At 41.7% G+C, this 24,783-nt stretch overlaps 1 protein-coding gene across 1 annotated transcript in view; it reads right to left on the bottom strand.

Annotated features, from left to right (window-relative positions):
• Positions 1 to 8,426: 8,426 nt before the first annotated feature.
• GABRA2 (gamma-aminobutyric acid type A receptor subunit alpha2) overlaps positions 8,427 to 24,783 on the bottom strand; it is an 89,436-nt gene continuing 73,079 nt past the window's right edge. Inside the window, exons 6-9 of the mRNA XM_066631750.1 lie at positions 19,490 to 19,633; positions 18,102 to 18,254; positions 12,183 to 12,385; positions 8,427 to 8,741 (exon numbers count right to left, since the gene is read on the bottom strand). Of these exons, the coding sequence (XP_066487847.1) occupies positions 8,427 to 8,741; positions 12,183 to 12,385; positions 18,102 to 18,254; positions 19,490 to 19,633 (815 nt within the window). The remainder of the gene's footprint in view (positions 8,742 to 12,182; positions 12,386 to 18,101; positions 18,255 to 19,489; positions 19,634 to 24,783) is intronic.

Here is a 24,783-nt window from a genome sequence, read left to right as displayed (position 1 = left end):
AATAACACAGAAGGTTCTATGGCTAATAAACCTATCAACTGCCCATCTTATTCTTGCCAGTCTTTGTGCACTTAGTATTATACCATGAAATAAACACACTGAAAACTATTCTTAATTCCCTTCTTGGAGGAATAATCGTAAGCAAAATGGCAACACTGCATCATTTTATAGCAAACTGTAGTTAATTTACAGTGACCCACAACCCTACTGTACTTTGCTAACATAATCCCTTTCCACTGGAGGCAGTTGAGACCAGTGAATTCAAGACACCCATGGTTCAACAGCTATACAACCACCACCAATATTGCTCCATGGCACCCTGTTTGTCTGTTTGGCAGAGATATGGCCATACAATACCCATATTGTATTCTTTGGGTTACTAGGTTCAGCCCCCAAATCCAACAAAAATAATGAATGGCGAACAACGCCTATGGAATGACTATTAGTGACATATTACCCATTTTACGACTGAAGTTCTTACATTTATCTATTAATGTCCGAAACGACAGATGTCATGCTCAAATGCCGAAAAAGGCTGACAAGCAAAATGAAAAATATGCCTCTTTAATAGTGCATTTATTTAAATCTTTAATTTCATGCCCACTTATACAGAGATCACTTAAAATTGGTCCATTTTCAATTTTATTTTTGTTTGTAAAAATGTAAATCAATCAGAATATCAGGACAATGGGTAGAAAAGGCTTCAGTTCATTCACTGCTAGTTTAAAGAAGTGAAAGCTGGATCCTATATGATGCCACACTTACAATGAAGCAGTTAGAAAAGGTCATTATGATGATATCTCTGCCAGAATAGCAACATGGGGCCTGACCTATCATTCTGTACTATCAGAACAGGTGAATGGAGGCTCTTGTTGCATTGCAACAACTATCTTTGCCAGATACAGCAGAGTTGCATCACAGAAAGCTGTTCTGTCTGAAACAGAGGATAAGGTTTCTCCAGCATTCCCCAGATTTGAAGGTGACATGATATAGCCTTCAGTGCACACAGCATGCATGCTCACCTTACGATTGCTTCTGTTTTCAGATTTTGGTAGCATTTCAAATATTCGAAAAACTTTATCCGACCAGAAATAAGAGTATCAGGAAACGAATACAGTCATCTCCTGGTATCCATAGGGGCATATGTTTCTCCTGCTATGGTGTATACCCAAAACTGCAGATAGCAGCAAACCCTACTCAAATCCCCCCCCCCACTGCACTTATGACCTACGTATTTTCTTTTGCAAAGCAATTGTTGCTTTTTCCCCCATTTTGCTTTGGAACACTATGAAAAAGGAAGTAAACGAGAACCTAGACTTGTAGCTACTAGAGGAACACTAGTGGAAGCAATAGCAAGAACGCTAACAGGAAGTGAACACCAGAGGGAGCAGACAGACAGGGAGAACACTAGACAACGCTTCCTCTAGTATTCCTCTAGCACAGCCATTTTCAACCACTGTGCCGTGGCACGAATGGTCCCCAGGTGTGCCATGGGAATTTGGGAGAGGGGCATTTATTAATAGGGCCATTGGGGATGTGAGCCCCCCATTGACAGCACAGTGTGCCTTGTCAATTGTGAAAAAACTGCCATGAGATGAAAAAGGTTGAAAATCACTGGTAGCAGCTAAGGGTCTACATTCCCACAGTCTGTCTGCTTCCTCTGCTGTCCACTTTCTGCTATCATTTTCATAATTGCTTCCTCTTATGTTCCTCTAGCAGCTACAAGTCTAGATTCTTGTTTTCTTCCTTTTCCATAGCGTTTCAAAGCGAAAGGGGGGACGACTGCAAATGCTTTGAGAATGCAACATTCTCACAGTTGCCTCCTCTAGCGTTCCTTTCGCAGCTACAAGTCTAGTTTTCCCACTGTCTGCTTCCTTTTCCAAAGAGTTTCAAAGCAAAAAGGGGGCAAAGCCTCCTTTTGCAAAGTGTTTGCAAACAAAGAGAGGCAAGTCATGAACACAATGTGTGGATTTTGAGAATGGCGGATATGGGACACACAGATACAGAGGACCACCTGTAAGTGTGTACTGTACTCTTTGGGCAACTATGGCTCTCTAGTACCATCTCTATTACCCCTCTCCTGCTTTTATGGCATGCAAATGGGTGCAAAGTGAAAACAGCAAGGGACAAATCAGTTAAGAATCATCCTTTATCAAGAAATGAGTAGTAAAATTACTAATTAACCTATTTGCTAGACACTAGTATCGTCAGCAATATCAGTGCAACTGTCCACACCTGATATCAAGCAATAACCAGTAAAAATGCCATCACAGTTCATAGGCGGCAGCAGAACAGACTGGGTTTAGTTGCTTTCTGCAGGGCATAGTAACTACTGCAGCCATCCTTGTGCAACCACTGCAGCTACCCACATCTTCTGAATTCATGCATTAATGTACAGTTTTTGAGGCAGGAATTTTTCTTGAGGTATGCTTTTGCCAAACAAACAAACAAACAAACAAACAAACAAACAAACAAACAAACAATGGCCACCTCATTTTTTTTAAACAGGAAGGGGGTGGAATCTAAGGCCCAAATCCTAACCAATGTTCCAGCTCTGACATAGTTCTGCCATTGGGCTGCATCCTGCAGTTGGGTCAGAGTCATGGAGGCCTTCTCGACGTAAGGGGATGTTTGTTCCCTTATCTTGGAGCTGCATTGCCCTTAGGTCAGTGTTGGAACATTGGTTAGATTTGCGCTCTAAGTGAAGCAAACTACTGCAAAACTTGTATTAGAAGCTCATGTGATGTAGGCATGCAGCCTGATCTTAAGCATGCTTCCCTGGAAATGTTCCAGTAAATTCAAAGGGTCTTACTCCAAGGCAAGCATGTGTAGAATTGCAGCCTAAGCATTACACAAGTCTAAATGAAGGAGAGAAGGTACTAAATGGTTGCTTTAGAGTCAATATTATTGGCTTTGCTTATGCCTTGCGCCCAAAAGACCCAATAACTTTCTGAGGCCAGAACAGGCCCTCGGTTTACTAAATACGGTTATCCATGAGCAGGAATTAAAGTATGCACATATATTACATTGATTGGAAGAACAGAAATGTCTTTAAAGTTATGTCTACTTTATAGGTCTGTATAACCAAATATACAGTTTTAAACTTACCCACTTCTCCAATTTCTAGAAGAAAAAAATTCTGATTGATGTTGTTTAAGGAAGAAACTTCTCAGCTGTTTGCCTCAATTTCAGGAAGGCTTTGAGAAAACACCTAGGACGCAAAATATAACCCTTCTCCTTATTTAAGGATCCAATTGTTGCAATACTGAGAGCAGTCAATTCCCATGGAAATTAACGAGACATAAGCGCACATGGCAGTTTGCAGAAGAGAGCTATACATTGCAGATCAACAGCAAAGTTTCAAATAATACGTCCTTGGGAGATGCCTCAACTTTTACTCATCTCTGGCTTGTCACGTGCGCCCTTCATAAGTCACATGTGCCCTTCATAATGGGGAAAAAGTAACAAATGGTTTGACTGTATCACATTGTTTGAATATGATAACACCCTAATCACCTGATCTGTCCCTGGAAAGAATGAGGCCTTCAAATCAGGTAGAAAGAGAGATACAGGTTGAGCCTATTTATCCACAGACTTTCTATCCATGGATCTGACTCAATGTGGGTCCCCTGGAGCCATGCTGAGCCTGACTTGGCCCAACTTGAACCTTCCAAAGGCAACCAGAGCTGCACTCTGGTTGTTGCTGGAAGGTTTTTTGAAGCCCGCAAAGGCTGCGCGCATCCCCTGGAGAGCTTTCCCGGGCCTCAAAGGCACTTTGAGGGGAAAAAAAGGCTCTTCCAGTTTCCAGGAAGGAAACCAAAAGTCACATTTTTTGCACTCCAGGGCCATTCTGAAGCCCATAGAGGCCACTGGTGGACCTGCACATCCTCTGTGGGCTTCAGAAAACCCTCCAGAGGTGACAGGAGCATAGTTCCAGTTGCCTTTGGATGGTTTAATGGTGCCAAAACTGCAGATTTCATTATCCCTGGTTTTCAGTATCCACAGGTGGGTCCGAGAATGGATCCCTCATGGATACTGCAGCACCAACTGTACTTCATTACCAATAAAATGTGGTATAGCCCCAGTCTTAATTGTTTTCACCCCATGAATAGTAGCTATGAGGGTGTATACTAATACCAGGTTGAGAATTCTCCCCAAAAGGTAATACTTGAATAGGATAAGACAGAGTCAATGAAGTGGGCCCTGCATTAAAATGATGCTGTCTGAGCCCTTTGCCAAAAAACAAAGATAAAAGTGAAGGAAACTTTCTACATTACTGGTATTTACAAGTGCTTTACATATATACATATTTATATATCTGTACTTGGACAGTGTAGCATTAAGGGGAAAATTTATAATTTACAAATAAAACATTTTTTGATATGTATATCTATATCATATAGAACTTTTTTTATTGCTCACCTTCAAACCTTATACAGTTTTATCACTCTACTGCACACGCATTTCTGTTATCACACAGAAGATCTATATTATATATAAAGAGATATGAAAATAAGGATTTTCTATAGCAATGTTTCAAATAAAGTGCTCATTTGTCAACTCCTGTTTATGAATAAGGATTGATTTATTAAAGGGGATTAAAGAAATACACCATGGGGCAGTAATGTCTCATCCTTCCAGCCTTTTCCCACTGTATGAAATACCTTACTTGATTCTCATATCAGAAGATATGTTTTCATCTCTTGTGTTCTAACCAACAGAATGCATGTGTGACCTTGCCATCAATATTTGTCATGCAAAGCAAAGACCAAAAATCACATTGAATGGAACAAAGAAAATACAGAAAAATAAAACAGCAAATGAAAATATTGTTTGATTTTGCGTATGTGAGAGTTTTCACATCTTAAGGTAATTTTAAAATTTGTTTTAGAAATATTTATACAGTGTTGTTAAACTTTTGCAATATCTAGTTTATGCACTATACTCAAGTACTGTACAAAACTGCAATAAATGACACTATACGACTACATATGTTTCTACTATAAAGACACCACTGTAAAGGTGTATCTCTTTTTTAAAAGGTCAACTAATAACTGCTAATATGTACGTGAATCAAAATACTTTTGATTGGCCAAGTATTATTAAAATCTAAATACAGTACACAATTATTTGCAGAATTATGATTTACAGGGGACCTTCAGGGACATAAGGAACATTTGCAAATGTTCCGTGAGAAACAGTTAATCAGTAGTAAATATACAAAAATTGCAAACAGAGGCTCCAGTTTTGTTTCCATTTGCATTTGAATACAGATGATGCACGGAAGAATTTTTTAAAAAAATGGCTACCTCTTAGCAAAATCATTTCTAATATATAAAGTTGTAAATTTATGCCAGCAAAATGTAAAGTTGCAATTTACAAAAGCAGCAAAAATCCTTAATCATGAGGACAACCTCATAAAACTGAAATTGCAAAACTCTATTTCCAATGGCTACTGTGGACACGAGTAGTATGAAGGAGGCCTTTTAAGGCAGATTTCACCAAAACTATAATTTGCGTATATGGAAGTTATCATACTTAAGCCATTTCTGCCCAACGTTGCATATACGCAACAGGGACCAAATGTGTGCACCTGAGGGCTGGGCAAAAATGGGTTAATATATGTAAGTATATTGCCATACACTTAATCCTGAACAATATTCAAAAATTTTTTTAAATTTAGAAAAGTGTCAATCCACAAGACTGGATATTAAAAATTGTCTAGTGAAAGGCTACAGTCCAATTTGCTCCTAAATAAGCCTTGTCAAACTGCAACCAGGAATCTTGCTGTTCATGGGCTTTCAAGAAGCAAATTGTCCATATGGGCCATGCACAAATCACATTTTGATATGCAAATATGAAGCTGCCTTCTAGTCTTTCTAGGTCAGTACTCTCTACAGTGACAGATAGGAGCTCTGCAGGTTTCAGACAGGGGTCTTTTCCAACCCTACCTGGAGATGTCAAGGATTGAACATTGTACTTTCCGCATGCAAAACATGTACTCCATCACTGAGGTCCAATTGCCTAAATTTCTATTGTATCCAGTCTCTGGAATTTCTCAGAGGAGTCACCCAATGCCTGAAAATTATATTTTATGAATCAGCTCTAAGGAACTAGCTTGCCACCTGAAAGATGCATGACTTGCATTCGGCGAATATACCATAGCACAATATTGCCATAGGTAAAGTTTTCCTTGTATCACCTCACACACTATCAATTATCTCCAAAGAACTGTGAGCAGAAGTATTTGCACAGTAGATTCTATAGTGGCTTTTGTGCTTCTGTTCATACAAGTGCTTGCACAAAAGAGCTGCACAAAAAAAATAAAAAACATCTTTGGACTTCATTTTACTTTTCTTGCACAATGCTCTAGCACAAGATGTAAAACAGATTTTCCATGAGTGGAAGACACCTTCCACATGTAAAAAGGCACCTTTGGATCTAACCCTATTCTCTTCAGTAAAATCACTTTGTACATTCAGCTGCACGACATCCAGTACACACTAATCAAGTGCAAAGATGAACATGCACATGTAAACAGGCTGCCCCTAAGGCTGCCCTCTTGGAAATAAATTCAGCATTTATTATACAGGTTGAGTATCCCTTATCCAGACTGCTTAGGGTGGGAAGGTGCCTGGATTTCAGAATAACTGCATAAATATAATGAGAACTGCTTCCTCTTACTCTTTTCACTGTTACCCATACAGGTGTCTGCTGGCCTCTTTCACATTTTTCAATATGTCTGTACAGGTACACACCACAGAGCAGAGAACAGAACTTAACAGCCTGTACCTGCACTGTATCTAGGAATGAGCACGAGACCTTCTAGTGTTCACATGACAGAAAACAAGTCTTGGACATAGATGTCTGATTTCTGAATAGTCTGGATGTTGGATGTCTGGATAAGGGATGACCTACCTGTACTTGAAGAGACTTCCCCTACTGCATATTTACTAATTAAAGCAACAACTGATTTGACTCCTTCTATTCACTATTTACATCCCTGATCCTGAATATTCACATAGAAGCAAGTTCTGATTTGTACCACTGCAACAAAAAGGAGACATCCTACCTTGGTGGGTTCTGTCTCATTTGCCGAACAAGTACTTCTTTCTCTTTGCACCTACTTGGAACTTTTTCAGAGCTAAAAGAACCCTTAGAATGCCACGTATGGGAATTCATGTGAGGCTCTCTGTAGAAAACCTCTGCGATACACCAAGTAAATTATGCATGAGGTCTTCATCATTCATGAACACTATTCTTTTAAAATGTTTTTACAACCTGTACTAATACATTTTACAGTTTTTAAATTAACTTTGAGAAAGGAACACGTGATTCAAAACATGTTGGGCATTTGAGACAGGCAGAAGAACATTTATTCTATTTTAAAGACTCCATGAATATGGTTGATCAAAGAGTGCCAGGGATTGGGTACTGCACATTGTTTACTTTGATGTACCACACCTATAACATGTAATGATGTCTATGAACACTGTTGGTTTTCTACTGCAGTGCAATGTGGTTCGGTTCCATCTCCCTTGCTTGTTGCTCCCAAGGCATTGTACCAATGCTTTTATACAACACTTCTGCACTGGGCAGAGAGAAAAGAGCCCTTGCTGGAGCAACAGTAGTTAGCCTGGTTATGCACTTACAGCCTAATCCTATGCATGTCTACTCAGAAGTAAGTCCTATTATATTCAAGGGGGCTTACTCCAAGGTAAGTGTGCATAGGATTGCAACTTTAGTCCTTCATGGGACCTATTCTTTCCTTTTTTTGACAGAAAGACTTTCCAGACCAATGCTTTTTGCTCCAGCAGCACAGCACTGACCACACCACAGGAATTAGTTGTTCAACAGCAACTTCATACTAAAAGTAAGAAATGATTACGCCTGACATTCCAAGAGCTTTTAAACATGACTAGCATTCGTAATGGTTGCAGATGAGAGATTACTTGAGCTCCCCACACATCTATAATATTTACACGGGCACTGCTACCGTAAGAAATTATTTAGATTACTTCTTTTTAAAAAATCCCTCTCTTTTAAATGATAGCTTCTTTGCATTAAAGTAGAATCAGTCATTTTTATAGAAAAATATCTTAAACTTTAAATTAAAAAAATAGTGTTATTAAATAGTTATGTAGGACCATATATGGTTGTATGGATATAATTCAGTGTATTTGAATCCCACTTTAGGAGAAGAACTTGCATGGATAGGAGAGCAGACTATATTTGCCATGGGTGCCATCTGTTTACAGATCCCATGAATAAACTCTGTGCACCTCCTTTGGAGATAAAACGGACAAGATATCTATATACAGTCTGTACACATTGGTTCACAGATTAGCAGTTATTAGTCGTACTATACATAGGAAAAAAAATCTGATTATAATGATGTTACACAGCTGTGACACAAAATTAAGGTTTTAGTGTGATGGAGCAAACCCATGTAAGACAGGTTCCCTGTTGAGATATGTTGCCCAGTACACTAAGTTGAAAGTACCAAATAAGACTGGAAAGACTATTCTTGACATCCGGTCAATTTTACTAACGCTGTTGAAGGTTTTCTTTGCTTCTTGCGGCTTGGCCTCTGGCTTGGCCTTGTTGGGTTCTGAAGTGGTAGTGGTAGCACTCTTGGAAATTGTTGGGAGAACGGAGTCCTTGGTGATATTTGGTGCATAATTAGCAACTGCCACTGCATAGGCATTGTTCTTCTTAATGACCGATGCTTTTTCTTTTTTCTGTCAAAAGATGGCATTTGATTAGATACGGCCTTAAACATGATAACTGTAGTAAGGCACTCTTTGACAAATGAGAAATGTACCAAATAAAAAATTTATTTATTTCTTTGCCAAAGATAAACAATTAGTTGAATTAGTTCAACTGGTAATGCAGCTCAGTAATAAGAGGGAAAAGGCAAAATTTGCCCAATTGGAACTGTAGAGAATATCAGCCATAGCTATACCAGTTTGGTCAACTCAGTTTTAAGGCTTATTTTATTTCAAACAGCTTATTGATTCTCTGAGTGTTGCAGATGTGCCTTTGTGACTCCTCGTACCAGTGCTGAGCTCAGCGCCGATGCTGTAGATCCATAGGATTGGGCCCTCATTCTTTTCATCCAATTTCATCTTCCCATATCCAAGAAGGCTCTGGTGGTTCCCCATGTTCACAAGCCAAGGCTAGAAGGGGATGCTTCCCTGCTTGTAGTCACAGAACTATCCTTGGTGACTGCCTGAGTACTCTCTCTCCAACTGCACAGAAGGGTCTGCTGGCTGCAACTGAAAAGTGCTGGTATGAGACAGGAGGGGATTCTATACTTGCCCAATGTTGGCTTAATTGCCCTTGACCTTAATGTCAGTTTAAATAGGAGCACATCCACTTGAGAGCTTTGTGGATCAAATGGTTAAATCTTACTCTGTAATATTCAATATCAAATCTGATGAGAAGACGAATTTTGGCTTCAGGTTCTACGCGTACATGGAAGAATTTGGTACTTAGAGCCAGAGGTCAGCTTTTTAAAAGAGCCTATCATCTTTTAAGCATAGAAAAACTAAGGATAGAATTTTGGTGAAAAAAACAAATGCTGGATGCTTGAAGACTTCAAGTTCTGGCCTTGGAGATTTAGTTATTTCTTATTCCAGGAAGGTTTGCATCATTGTAAAGACTGCCTCTTTAAACAAACATTAACAATTCATTGTACAACTTTGCCACATGCGCACAGCAAAAGAGCTGTCAGGAGAAAAATATGAAATCATTAACCTTCTACCAGCAATCAAACATCCAAATAGGAGAAGGCTATGCAAACCATGAACTGCAGACCTGTGCCACAGCTGGTCAGGTCCAGGAAGGATTAAAACAAAACAAAAAAACTATTTCTGTGAATCATTTTGGTCCCTTGCAATGATGAGCAGGGTGTGATTTTTGTCTTGGCTTTTAAATCCTGCTTACGTCCTGGTTGGAACAGGAACGGCTGTATTCCAAAAGCAACCGAGTCCTGCTGATAATGTTGCTGTCTGCCTTGCTGAAAGTTTTGCTGGCCTGGAGGATGTCTCTGTTGAATGCATCACCCAAAGGAACCTCACTGATCAGAATAATGTGTGTGTCAGGGGGTGACCTTCCCCGGGGCCTCTGACTTACCTCTAGAAGGGAGCAGCCCCCAGTCACGGATCCCCCTTTCCCCCCAGGACAGGTAAGACCGGGCAAGCCTGCACCGGCTTGCCCTGCAGACGGGACACGGGCAACCCTCTGCTCAGGCCAGCGGGTGGGCAGGCGGGCCGCCACCATCCCGAACCAACCGCGGTGGAGGCGCGTCCCCGCAGCAATGGGGTGAACTCAGACATTCCCGTCTGATGATGTCAGTGGGCAATGAAGCTCGTCCTTTTAGACCTGCCAAGTCAGGAAGAGGCGGGGTTAGGAGGAGCCCTGGGGCTTCTTAAGGTCAGATCAGCCCATGATGATAGTCAGTCTGGAGAGAGCAGGTTGAAGGGAGGTAGGAGGCTGGAGCTCCAGCCTTCCTGCCAGCGACCCAAGAGGCCTGCCTCAAGCCTGAGTGGGGGACCAGGGTACTGTCAACCCCCCCCATGACAGTCTCAGGCCAGCCCGACCAAGACCGCTGAACACGAGAGAGAGAGAGAGAGAGAGAGAGAGAGAGAAGCCGGACTGGCGGTTGGGCCTTCTGGCCCAGGGATCCTTGCGGAATGCCCTATGCCCTAGCCCCACTGGGCACCAGGATCCCCACAGTGTGGTTTCAACAAGTGATACACGTTGCCATAAATCTAGTAGCACAGTGAGCAACTTGTCTTGGCATGATGTTTAAGGGTCCTTTTGAGAGTTTCAGAATTTCTCCTTGAAAAACTTTTATGGGCTGGTGCTTATTCTCGCATATCAAAAGCCCAGTTAGGAAAACAACAAATCCCAAATATATCTATCGTCTTCTCTATTTATCACTAACAGCACTATAGCAGTAGATGAATACATCTTTTGAAATACCATTGAAGATGTCCAGTTTACTCCCTTTGTGATCCATGAGGACAAAGTGTGGGAACAGTTTATATTTTTTTTAACCTGAATGCTTACATAACTAAGAAACCGGCACCCACATAGTTCATTAAGAATCTACCTTCATCCGGCTGAAGATTATACATATTCTTCTCCTTCTAAGAGCCCAGTCCTATGGGGTTCAGTGCCAGCGGTATGGTGCTAGTGTGACCACTGGTGCTGGTGTTGCTGTTGTGGAATGCAACATTCCAGAAGAGAAACTGGAGGACTCTTAAGTAGGATTTAATACAGATTTACAGTTGACTTTTGATATAAGAGTAAGATTACATCCATTCTGCCTCTCTCTTATCTGCCAGGTAAGCCAGGTATCTATTTATTATTATTATTATTATTATTATCATCATCATCATCATCGATATACCTTTTCTTTGTAATGCATTGTACATACAAATTGCACTGTACAGGCCCTTCTTATCTGTGGGTTTGGCACCCATGGATTTGACTCAATGTGGGTGCTGACCTCACATTTGAAGGGCCTCAGAAGTCCTACGAAACTGTGATGTGATGGCCTCCCTGCACCTCAGAACACCTGACAGACATGACCGGAAAGCGATTCCTGTCATGTACGGGAGGTCCTCTGAGGGATTTTCCATGGATTTAATTATCCGCAGAAATCAATATCCACGGTAGATCTGGGAACAGATTGCCTTGCGGATATCGAGGGCCCATAGGTTTTTATTGCCAGCAAAAACATAGGACTGGAATATGAGATGTTGGGTTTTATTAACCTGATTAAGATTCTTTACAGGGAAGTAGCTTTGGCTTCATTCATTTTCACATAAAGAACTGCTGAGGATAATGAAATGCTGCCCAAGATTATTTTGGATGTTTAACAGGCATAAATGCACCACTGTTTAATTTGTAGACAGCCTTGGGACAATATTTGTTTCTTCAGGATGAAACAGATGGAGAAAGACTCCATATGTACAATTTAATTTCTGCTGAAGTGTGTGCCCAAACTGTCAGCTCCTCTTCCTATCCACCTTGGGTTTAATCTATTCTGTCTTTATATTGGTTTAAGACTTCAATTATTTTTCAGTAATAGAAAACGATCAAACGTAGATGCAGCTAAATTGATTTCTGAGAACCGGAAGGAACTTTAAACATGTTTCGTTATCACTCACCTTATCATTGACTACGCTTTTTCCATCCCATGCCCATCCTCTTTTTGTGAAGTAATTTACAGTGGCAAATTCTATCAAGGCGGAGAATACAAATGCATAGCAAACAGCAATAAACCAGTCCATGGCTGTGGCATAGGCTACTTTGGGCAGAGAATTTCGAGCACTGATGCTTAAAGTGGTCATAGTGAGTACTGTTGTTACTCCTGCAGGGAAAACAGGAGGTGGGGAAGAGAAGAAAAATGTATTGGTCAGGGAATTCAAAATGTCGTCTCCCCCCCCCCCCCCCAAAAACAAAAACACAAAAACTTACCACTGGAAACTCAAAACTGATTACAAAATTGAAATTCATTGCAAATTCTTGATTACACAGTTGAAAGTGAAACTTTGGGTCTAGATCCTACAGTGTGTTTTAAGCAGTGGCTTAAGATTCGAGCAACATGCTAAATTATGTTTTAAACTCACCCAGCCACAGGAGCCTTAATAGGTTTGATTAAAAATTATTAACATAATGCTACTAGTGGGGCTTAAACTAGAATTCGGTGGAAAGAAACAAACAACCAATACAGTGTGGAGGCCTGGGGAGGGTGGTAGGAGGGAGGTTCGGAGGCAGGGAGGGGGTGTTTTTGGGAGGAGGAGGATGGAATGGGGAGGATTGGGCCTGAGAGGGGAATGGGGTCAGCGGAAGCCTCCTCTGTCATATCCTAATCCCCACTACTGGGTCAGGCAGTCCTACCCAGGCTTCTGAGATTTGCGCCAGCTATTTAGCTGGCACGGATCATAGAAGCCACACAGAGATGGCTAAGGTTTTGCCTGGGTAAGGGGAAATATATTCCCTTACCCCAAGGAGACCTCCAGCTAAGCTGGACTAGATGCAACGCAGGTCATGTGGCCTAGCTGTGCAGTGCAATTTTAGGATTGGGCTGTCCGCCTCCTTCCCCACCACATTTTTTTCTAACTGACCTCACCTGCAGAATAGTAGTTTGCTGGGAGAACAGGAAAATAATCTGTTCACCTGTTTTACATTAAAAAAAAAATTAGGCCTGCATGCTCTGCTTCGTATTTGATTGGGACAAGTTTCAACCAATAAGGCTGGCACCACAATGTCTTGTTTGGTCATAAACTGAAATTTATCAGATGACTTTCTGGCAGGGTGTCAGGGCTTCATTTAATGAAGTTGCTGATTCTAAGTAGTCTAGCTGCCTCTGAATGAAGAAAATATTAACTTGCAAACCACGAAGGTCCAATATTAAATTCTGCTTTGGTTTTTAGAGTTACAAATTTTCTTTAAAAAAAATAAATAAATAAAAGCACATATTTTAATTAGGAGTAATTAAAATAAGAAAATGTCTACATTCTAAATCCTCCCTCAGGACAGAACCCTAAACAAACACAACTAACCTATGGTTTGATGTCTGACTGGCCACTGTATAAAAATTAGAAGTACTGAGAAAGAGGGCATAATTAGTACAAACCGAAAAACGTTGTACAGAGCTGATATTCCATTTGAAACACTGAGAGCCCAATCCTATGGGTTTGAGTGCCAGCAGTACAAGCATTCTGCTGATGCTGGGTGTTGCAGACATACCGTAAGGCATGTTTGCAGCACCTGGCGCTGGACGTCAGTGCCAGGAGGAGGATGCCGTGAAGCCGCCAACTGTAAGTAGCGCTGCCGAGTGGTGGTGTGACTTTTCAGGACAGTGGGAGACATTGTGGGGCAGGGGGAGGGTGGAACAGGGGAGGAGTGGGTCCAGGTTGAGGGGTGGGGCCAGCAGAGGCCTTCTCTTTACCCGGGATAAAGGGACAAATATCACAACAGCAGACATCCAGCAGCCTTCCTGGCCCTGCTGGATACAGCAGCAGCCATTTAACTCTAAGGAGTTAACTCTAAGGAAGATGCCAGGGGGTCTTATCTTTCATCCTTGACATCTAATCATGCCACTGCCACCACTTCCTCTGATGGTTGCAGAGGGAATGCTAGGCTGCCAGAATTCCTTCCATGGACCATTACAGGAGGAGCAGGTAGCTGTACTGATACAAGAGGAGAGGAAGGGCTTACCACTCTTCCTTGGTTTCTTGCATAACTACTGCCATTATCTCCTCCTCTAATAGCCATTGAAAGGAATCCTGGCAGCCCCTCTTTAGCCATCATAGGAAGTGGTGAAGGCTGCACTGGTCCTGATAGGGACAGATAAGCCTACCAACACCTCCCTTCATTTACCACCCTCCCTTGGTTTCCTTTGTTTCTGCTGCCACTGCTTCCTCTAATGGCTGCAGAGGGAATGCTTGTTTCCCAGACTTCCCTCCACTGACCACTGGGGGGGAAGGAGGATGCAGCAGCAGCAGCAATGTTACATAGCCATGTAATCTGGCTGCATATTACAATCTTTTTTAAAATAAAAAGTTGGCATTTAAATGGCTGCACAACTTCATTTACTTACACTGTCGAGTGTGGCAAATAGTATGGCCACCTTAACAAATCAAAACAGGTTGCTATCTTGAACCAAACAATTGTGTGCCAGTTCTGTGCATTGTCCCTGTAGGCACAATCAAATGCTTTTCAAATGCATTTTCTGTGAGGGACATAGTCAAGATTTATCCAATTAGCAGCACCACAACTTTCTACATAAGCGAATTTGAAGCAAGGCAAAGACAACAAATCATTTGGTCGTAATTCACCATGGACACTTTAGGTCAACCACATTAAACAGATGTCATAAATGAAAGGAATTGAAGAGCTTGGTTATTAAAACTGCCTCATTATCCCAAGCCCTTAAATGTAACCTACTGCTTAAAAGTACATTCTGTGAGCAGAGTTATTAAATAGAGAGGGGAAAGAGCAGATTTCAGACAAGAAATATTCAACATTTCAGTATGAAAAATAGATGCTTTGTTTTCAATCTGCTTTAGATGTGTTCCAAAATAAAAAGCAAGCTCACCCACACACACATAATGTAGGACAAAGTATTATTATTTTGTTGCCACAGAAAAGCCCAAGTTTCACTAGTTCACACTTGGTCTTTGTTCTATTCTGCAAGCACAATTGCACAAGAGTTTGAAGAGTTTGAATGGGCAGCACACAACTTCCCTCATAAAGTACTGTGGGTTGTGGCCCATTGGTGGGTTGTGAGTGAAGCAGGTCATGGGTTGGGCCTTTCCACTTGAGCTTGCTCCCAAATGGGTCCAAACTTGAGCCATTCTGGAAGCTGAACGACTTACTAGAAGCCTTAAGAGGGCTCCTCTAGTTCACACTGGACTGCAGATCCACTCTATTGGCCTCCACAGGCCTCAGAATGGCCCGCAGAAGTCTCCAGCCAATTCAGGTTTGCTTCTAAAAACCAGAAGTGGCTTCCAGAGGCTTCTGTGGGCCATTCTGCGGTGGTTGATGGAGTGGGTCTGCAGCCCAGTATGACCTGGAGGAAGCCCTTCCTTGGGCTACCTCTGGCACCACCCAGGAGCATTTCGACCCACCAGAGGACGAGGTGGGTTGTGGTGCTGAAAATTTTGGGAACAGCTGTTCTAACAGCAAAGTGGGTGCTCCTGTGCCACTCAGTTTGGCAGCAAAACACAAACCAAAGGGAAGCTTCTGTATACCAGAAGGAAGCCCAAGGAACACAGCAGCTTTATCCACTGACCCTCAAAAGTCAGGAGGAAGAAGACTGTGCATGTTACTACCTTCATGCTGTTATGGAACCCTGACTGCAGGAGGAAAGAGCTCATTCTCAGGAGAAATGTGGGATTCCTCCCCTCCCCCCTGAAAAAGAACTAATCAAAAGTGAGATAATCTAAACCAGAAATATGAGAAGGTGTTTGGAACTGTTAGATGATCACTATTCTGCAACCTCCAAATGGTATAAGAGGGCTAAAATCTCATCTTTTCCCTCATTTGTGGGGAAATGTGGAGTCCACGGCCCCTGCCCCTTCTACCTCTTCCAACTGGGGTAGTGTGACACTGAGTGGGGTACAGAAAGGCAAGACAGGGCTCATCCTACTACAAGGGAACACACTGAACCCAGAATACTGCAGGAAGAGTTTATTGAATATAATGGAATCTCTCCCGCCTTAGCTAATAGCCATTCCTATTTTCAACTTCTTGTGAACCCACTTGAGAGGAGGGCTTTTATGTTAGCTCGGCTTAACATATTTCCCTCTGTGATGTTGAATGGCTGTTACTCTCGGGTTCCCTTTGATCAAAGACGCTGTAATTGGTGTGGTATTGAGCCTGATTCTGTTATCCATTTTCTTTGTATTTGCCCAACATTCAACAAACTCCGCTGCTCCATTTTGGGCCCTGTTATCTCTAATTATTCTGGCCCCCCTCATCTTCTCGCAGCGTTTCTTCTACACGACTTCTCGCACGATATTACATCGCAAGATATTGCATCTTCTCGCTGAATTTCTCACAAAGGTCCTTATTGCTAATAGTTCCAAGCAGCCCTGATTGGCGCATGTGGGCGTAATCTTCCTGTGGTTATTTATAATTAACTGATGGTTTGTATTGGTGCAGTTTATTTATTTATTTGACTAATTATGTATGTTGTGTGTATGTTGTAGCTCTTTTCTCTTTTTGCTATGCCATTAAAGGTTGCTGAAATTGATTGAATATAATAATTCATATAATTCAGTATTTGCCAGTCCTAATTCCCTTTTTTCCCCACCAACATGTTCCATACACTGGAGTTCCATACTATATGGAGCCCCTTCAGACCCTGACCTTGTATTTCAGCTCCTGGCTCTTACTAGGCCCAGCATGTTCCCACTTGCTTGTTTTTCAATTCTCTGGCCACTCTTCCAGATGTTAGTTCTTCTGCCCTTGCCCTTCTTCCTCATCTTCTTCCTCTTTACCCCATCCAACCCTCTGTAGTCACCTTTTTCCTTCCCTACTTCCCTCTGCCCCTCCCCCTTTTGTACCTCTCTCCAGTCTACTTTCTATCCTCCATCTCACCTTCCTTCCTGTCTCTGTCCTTTACTTACATCTGTTTTCTCCCTCGGCTCTACCTCCATCTTCCTCGCCACTGCTACTTTTGAGGCTTGCTGCCTCAATTCACCCCCCTTCCAATAAGCTCTCCTGGTCCGCTGCTTTTGATCCTATCGATTTCCCATCACCCAGCAATGATGTCATCTTGGCCACCATAGGACCAGGCAGATAGCAATGACAAGCTTGTATGGGCTGCGCAGCTCCACAGGGTGGAATGGAGCTTCACAGGACCCCTTATGCAATATGTTTGCTTCACACAGTTTGACTAAGCATGTTTCCTTATGCAAGATCCAGCAGACCAGTTAATTCTCCTCATGGCTTGGGACAAGGAAAAGAAATGTCTATTCTAGTGCCCAGTATTGGACAGGCTTTCAAAGCAGAGGTTCAACCCAACCTCAGAGCTATAGGGCAATTTCCCTATAGTTCTAGCTTTACTGTTAGGATTTGAGCATGCTTTTAATTACAGGGGCATTTCTCCTATGAACTGGGGACCACCACATCCTTTTATTGTGGTTCCCATCTGTATACATAATAATAGTAGATTAGAATTGAAAATAGAAAGTTGGACTTTCTGCAAACGCTCACAATTAAAACCTGAAAACTGAGGCACACTTAGCTTTCCTCCAGCCAGAAATGAGCAGAATACTGAATCTACATGTTTCTCTTTAATATGTTAATTTTCCTCCCAACTACCTGGAGTGCTATAGCCTAAGCCTGCAAGAATTATTTGTGAGAAATAACAATTGTGTCACATTGCATAATGAATTTCTATCATTAACAGAAAAAAGAAAAAAGAAAGAAAGAAAAAAGATTCTTAAAACAAAATAAAAGGGGGGAAAAAACCTGCAAATATTGAACTAGATGTGCTGTAGCTGGCACCTGAAATGCTAGGCTACTTTCAGTGCTAACTAACACATCATCCAAGTGTCCATCACAGTACCCACCAAAGACTGTCCTTGCAGGGACGGATTCTCTGTTCAGCCAGAATGATACCTGGGATAGGATTACTGTCATAATACAGGGGAGGTAGGTCTGAATCACAAAATAACCAATCTTCCTCTTCAAATGAAAATGTGCTGTCATTACTGTGTATTCACCTGGAAAAGAAATAGAACAAATAAAGAATAATATTAGAATCCATTATGAACAATTCTACAACAAAATGTTAAATATGGTACACTTAAGGCACATGGCCTCAACACTTACCTTGACTCTGAAATAGTGAATGTAGTGCAGGCGGGGTTCCATATCTATGGGGGATCTGTTCCAGGGCCCTTCCCCATGGATATGGAAACAGTGGATATGGGAGAACCTTGTCTCTGTAGCCCCCATGCGCTCATTGACATAGTTTAGATCCTTACCAAGTTAATTGCAAGTTAATTGCTTCCTGTTAATGTCGATAAAGTCTTTTCAAGCATTCAAGCTGCCCTGGTAAGGGTCTAAACTACATTAACAGGCATGTAGGAGGTGCTTTGTGGGAGCGGGGAGATCCACAGATAATAGAATCCATGGATATTGGATCTGCGGATACAGGAGGCACCTTATACTCTGTAATTGCTTTAAAACACTCTATGATGTAATACACTATAATAGTGCTTCTCGAACATTTTAGCACCATGACGCACTAGATTATAAAAGAGATATAGAAATAAATATTTATTAATAATTATAACCAATTATTAATTAATAATCAGGGCCCTGTGCTCCCGAGGCTGCTAGAGACCATACATATAGACATTTGTTAGATTCTCCCTAGAAATGAAGTCCCTAGAAACTCCCTAAGGACAGTTCCCTCAAACCTTTACAGTCATTCCAGGGTAACCAGAAGGCTGAACTGGAGAGCAAGATGTGCAGTTCAGGACTTTCAGGCCAGACAACAGACTGAAATGGGATTCACACATACTCTATGGCATGTCAGTTAGTAACTAGAAAACATGACATTTTAATTTGGGGATATGAAAATTTTCTTTTGCCAACTGGGCAAGGGTGCTTGCAAAGTTTTTTTGTTTTTTTTTAACGTTTCTAAAACTTTTTCATGACCTATCAAAAATCAGCTCACAACCCACCTGGGAAAGGCTGCACTATAATATTGCACATCTATTTATTTAAAGTTCTACTAGCTACAATGTTCTTTTCTCACCAGTCAAACTTATGACATCACTATGGATTTCACATCTCAGAAACTAAAGTCACAAGAGAGAGGAAAAAAACAGAAAGGACTTTTGCATGGTAATACAATACACACAAATATCAGAGATTATATTCAAGCACTAATATCCATGCATGACCTAATAGTGTTGTTGTTGCATAACTGTGGTTAAATCTTACAAACCTGTACTTGATTTAGCTGTTTCTTGTCCAATAGTTTGACCCAAGAGATCATATTGATTCAACCTTGAACCATCTGGTGCCACTTCTACTGAATTAGATGCATTGAAAGTCCACTTGTAGGTCACTTCTGAAGTTGTATATGCATCTATAGTGGGGGAAATAATGGAAGATGACATTTTGCCACAGACAAATTGAAAGACAGAAAAGGTTTGTTATTAGCCTCTTGGCATAATTAGGAAAAACTCTGGAGTAATAGTCAGATTGGCTACTTAAACAGAGAACACTGTGAAGTGATATGACGATGAGAAAGAATACACAAAGCATATCTTGCTCTCCATATGCAGAAGGGATGGTCTGAAGGCTTCTCCTGTGTATATACCAATGCATCAGGACATGATACAGCAACTCTGGGGCTGCAGTGTCCCCAACAACCTGTACTTGTTACCTAAAGGAAGTGGAAGAAAGAAGCTATGATCCCAGTGAGCTGGACTGAAGAAGAAAGACAGATGCAGGCTGAGCTGGTCTGATCTTCTCTCTTCCTTGCTTCTTCCCATCCAGTGGCATCACTCAAGTTTGCATCACCTGATACAAGGAGGCCACCACATCACTTCCATGATGGACCTTCTCCCATGCAGTGGTTGAGACAACACTCCAGGCAATGGGAGTGGTGATGCACCACTGCCCCACACCCACTGGTTTTTTGGCTATAACGCTTGATAGAATAGAGATATTTCAGTGTGGTTTGTTTCACTGCATTCTGCATGAAATTACACATTGAATGACATATAACATGATGGTATTATTTGAAACTACCAAGATTTTAAAAGTTTTGGCCAGTAGTGGTATCACCCCACAGTGCGGCCCATTCCCCCCCTAACCACTGTTCAACACCTGCCATTCAGCAGTAGCAGTAGCAGCACGTGCATGAGCGTACTTCACCATCCAGTCACCATTGCTTAGCAGCAAGTGAGAGGAAGAAGAGCAGAATAGACTGACCCCTACACATGGAGCATGGAATTGCATCCAAAGTCCTTTGCTTTATGAGTGTACAAATACTAAGCATGGAAACTGGCAAAAAGGAGCAAGGGTTGGGTGTGCATATTCATCTTAAATCAATCTTAGAAGACTGCCTAATACTAAATGGTTCATATACATCAGGGGTGTCCAAACCTTTAGGCCGGCCACATCATCTCTCTGACACTGTGCCGGGGGACAGGAAAAAAAGAGAACTTACATTTCAAACTTGAATAAATTTACATAAATTTACATCAATTAATATATTAGAGAAGGAACGTACTTGAATGAAAGAAGGTCTTGCATCAGCACAAGGCCTATAAAAGGCCTTGCATAAACCAAGGCTGGCCATTCCTTCGCTGCATCACAGACGTGAAACAGCAAGCAGTGGAGGGAGCCCTCTTCCCACAGCTCACGCGACGTCAAACAGTTGCCCTCAAGCTGAAAACAGCTGTGTCAGGCCAGTGCAGGCTCTAGCAAATCTCCAGAGATTCATTAGAGGCTAGGGTCTCCCTGCAGGTCAGATTGGGAGTCCCCAAGGGTCGCAAGTGGCCCCTGGGCTGAGGTTTGAGCACCCCTGCTATACACAATTCAGGGGAGTCAGTGCAGCTGCATCCAAACTCTTTTCCTGGGTTGGGCAGCCCTAGCTGGGGCTTTCAGATTTGTGCCTGAGTGCTGGTGCAGATCTGAGGAACCACATAGGTGTGGCTGGGGCTTTACCCAGGGTAAGGGTAAATACATATTCTTACCCTGAGGAGATCCCCAAGTGCCTTCTGAGCTGTACTGGATGCAGCACAAGCCGTGCACAGCTTAAGATTGGGCTGCCCGACATTTACATTAAAGAATAAATATTATTATTGTTTTATTGTGTGCAGAACAAAAAAACTGAAATATTTTTGTTTATTTTAATTAAAATAGTAAAAAATGTTTTTTAGCTCAAGGTGTTATTTTTGAACGAGTTCTCTTTTTAAATGTGGCAGAGGAATGAGTTTTTTGAAGGAAGAAAAAATAAAAATAAACAAAATATTACAGCAGTAAGTTTTTCACCACAATAGTATTTACTACTGGAAGTTGATTCTTTAGATTATTTTTTTATACTTTTATAAATTTGAAATGAATTGATTTTTTTTCATTGTGCAAAAGCAGCTATCAGCATTCCAAAGTTCTCTTTACTTTCTAGAAGGCAACTGGAGCGGAACTCAAGATGTAATGCAACTGTGGAATAACAGAGATGAAATGCAGGCATCCCTGTTTGTAAATCATACAAGAACTGAGGGCCCAGTGCTGAGCCACCGCCCAGCGGGCGCCCGTGTTCCGCAGCTTGGCAGTGCCTGTGACTGCCGGGCTGCGGAATGGGGAATGGGGGCGTGGTTGGGGGTGTGGGGGAGGCGTTCTGGGGAGGGGGGAGGCGTGGTCAGGGGTGTTCTGGGGTGGTGGGGGAGAGGCGGATCCGCGGAGCCAAGCTCCACAGGATCCTAGGCGCTCGTGGAGGGCTGCGCGCCCTACACGAGCGCCTTCAATTTAGTAGTGACCAAACAGTCACTGCTAAAGTGAGTAGCCCCATTGCGGGGCTGCTTCCCTTACCCGGGGAAAGGGGATGCAGCGGGAGCCCACCAGGGAGCCGCTGGGTCCCGCAGCTCTGGGCAGCTCAGGATTGGGCTCTGACACAGTTCTTTCCTACACTCTATTACTTTTTGTACTTTAATTTTCACTTGGCTCTTCAAGAGGGATACCTACCAAGCAGAAAAAAATCAACATGTACATCCTGACCACAGTTTTTCTTTGTTTGTTTGTGTTCTGCTTTGTGGCCTCTTTGCAGGAAAACGTCCTCTTCAGCCATTTTTTAAAGTTATACACTTTATGGGAGAATAAACTTTTGTGCTCCACTCCACCCCCAGTTACAGCAAAGCCCATTGGTCTCCAGTCTGGATCTGACAAAAACTGGTGGGATACAGCCCTTGACCCACCAAAAACCCGTGGGCTGACTTTGCCAAAACAGACTCCACTTTACCAAAACAAAAAGACTCCACTGACTCTACTCCCTGACCCACTGTGAATTTCATCTCCTGACCCCAAGGTTTCTACACCTAGTCCCTGTCCAATTGCCATGGATTTTTGACAATTCCAGAAGAGGTGACAACCCTGTTGTTTAATGCTATATACTACCCTGGCCTTGTTTACTGGAACCACAACAATATTTATGTAATTTTAAACATCTCATTACATGCTCTTATTTAAATTGTGAAAGAAAAAAATGATCACATTTGTAGATCTTGGAGACATAGCCTTTTTCTTTCTTAGACAACCATATGGTGACAGATATGACAAAAATATACCTAGCACAAAAACAAATAACTAGCTAGTTATTTCAAGTGTTACAAATTTAGGATTAGAGCAATCAAACTGTACTAATGAAATCACTGACCTCTGCAATATAGCAAAATATCCATTGAATATGAAACATGGAGGACAACATTATCCTTCTATGGTATTTGTATTTTTCCACAACCGAATATACGGATGAGTATAATATACAGACCTAATATACAATCTAATATACAGATGTTGCAAAAAGATAGTAACATGAAGAATGGTAGATTCCACAACCCTAAACAGTCTATACTTAGTTTTGCCTCCTGGAACTACGTTGTTTTTTGCATATATTAAACCTGAAAATTTCTTTGAAAAAATAAAACATGTATTTTGAATTGGCCATAACCATTTAAGGAGATGAATCAGTTTTCAGATCACAATCGAAAGCTGAATGAAATTGCTGTCTTACTTTCCTGAAACCGTTCAAAAGGCAAGTAAAATATTACAGGTATAACCTAATTATCCACGGATTTTTCACCTGTGGTTTTATCTCAACATGGTTAGAAGGGCCTTTAAATTAAAGGACAAATGTCCTTTAACAATAGCTTCACTTACCATTACCAACAGCAGTAGACAATCACTCTCTCTCCCTCTCTCCAGGTGCTTAGAACCGCTTCACTCCAAGGCAAGTGTGCCCTCCCTTCCCTATGAGCACATGAAAGAATGCAAAGTGGAAGTGATTATCACCTCTGCTTTGCATTCTTTCCCAGGGTGAAGGGAAGGGTCGCTGCTTCAGGGCGAAGCTTTTCTAAGCACCTGGTGAGAGTCTGATGATTGTCTTCATGCTGCCTCTGTCTTGCATTACAAAGGTAAGCAAGGCTATTTTTAAATTGCTGAGCAAAGGGACATTGTTTTTTAAATGGTTTTCCTTTAAAGTGATTTTTGGCATCTGCTGGGGTTCTGGGAACGGAACCTTCAGGGATACTGACACTCAACCTGTAAACATAATCAGGAATAGAATAAAAGCAAAAATAAAAACAAAAGAACAAGGTGAGTTTGGACTGAACAGCCTTGATCAGACTGCATAATAGCATAGTTTCAGATAGCATAAAAAAAAGAGAATATATATTTTATGACACACAAAGGCTGCAAAAACAAAACGGCTGTCCAGCGAAACAGCTATTTATTATAACTTTGTTTTTAAGCAAGAGGTAAAAGGTTACAGACATGCTCATTTAATATAGCATTGTGAAAATATACAGATTTTTTATATTGTGCATTACTGAGCGTCCCCTCCTGGCAAGTGCCAGAAAGAAGTGGAACTTGTTCTACTTCTGTGTCTTGTTCTACTTCTGTGTCTTGTTCTACTTCTGTACCCTGGGTGACAGGCCATCGTCTTCTCCAGACACCTCAAGCACAGTATGAAGTGTCAGAAGCAGTTTCCTGTCTGAGATGTTCCCGTCTCCTTTTACAGCATGGAAGATCCACTTCTACTCCTACACATGAAATGAAAGACAAGGCAGTAGGAGGCTCAGTTCTGTCTGAGGGCTGTAGCTTGAATGTTCACTAATGCTAGTACAGGAACACTGTGAAAGTTATTGTTAGTTGCCTTCAAGGTGGTTTTGGTAAGCATAAGAGGAAATTCATCAAAATAACATAGAAGGTTCTCTATGCTGACTTAGGGGCAAATTATATCCAATTTTCCAGTGCTGATGCAGCCATGTCAGTGGTGAGGAGGCCACAGAGGCCTCTTCAAAGTAAGGAAACATTTGTTCCCTTACATCAGGGCTGCATTGTGGCTACACTGGCACTGGAAAGTTGGATTGCATTGGGCCCCAAAGCATGTTCTTCCAGTCTCCTACTATGAGACAATATTGTGGTGTTTTGATGAAGATAAGAGAGAATGGCATGTAACCAATTAGAGTTCTTTTAAAATTAAATTCTTCTCTACTTCAGGGAATATGTACT

Source organism: Tiliqua scincoides, chromosome 6 (genome assembly GCF_035046505.1).
Source record: "Tiliqua scincoides isolate rTilSci1 chromosome 6, rTilSci1.hap2, whole genome shotgun sequence".
NCBI lineage: Eukaryota > Metazoa > Chordata > Lepidosauria > Squamata > Scincidae > Tiliqua > Tiliqua scincoides.
Note: the sequence above shows the minus strand (reverse complement) of the source record. Positions and strands in the feature narration are given on the sequence as shown.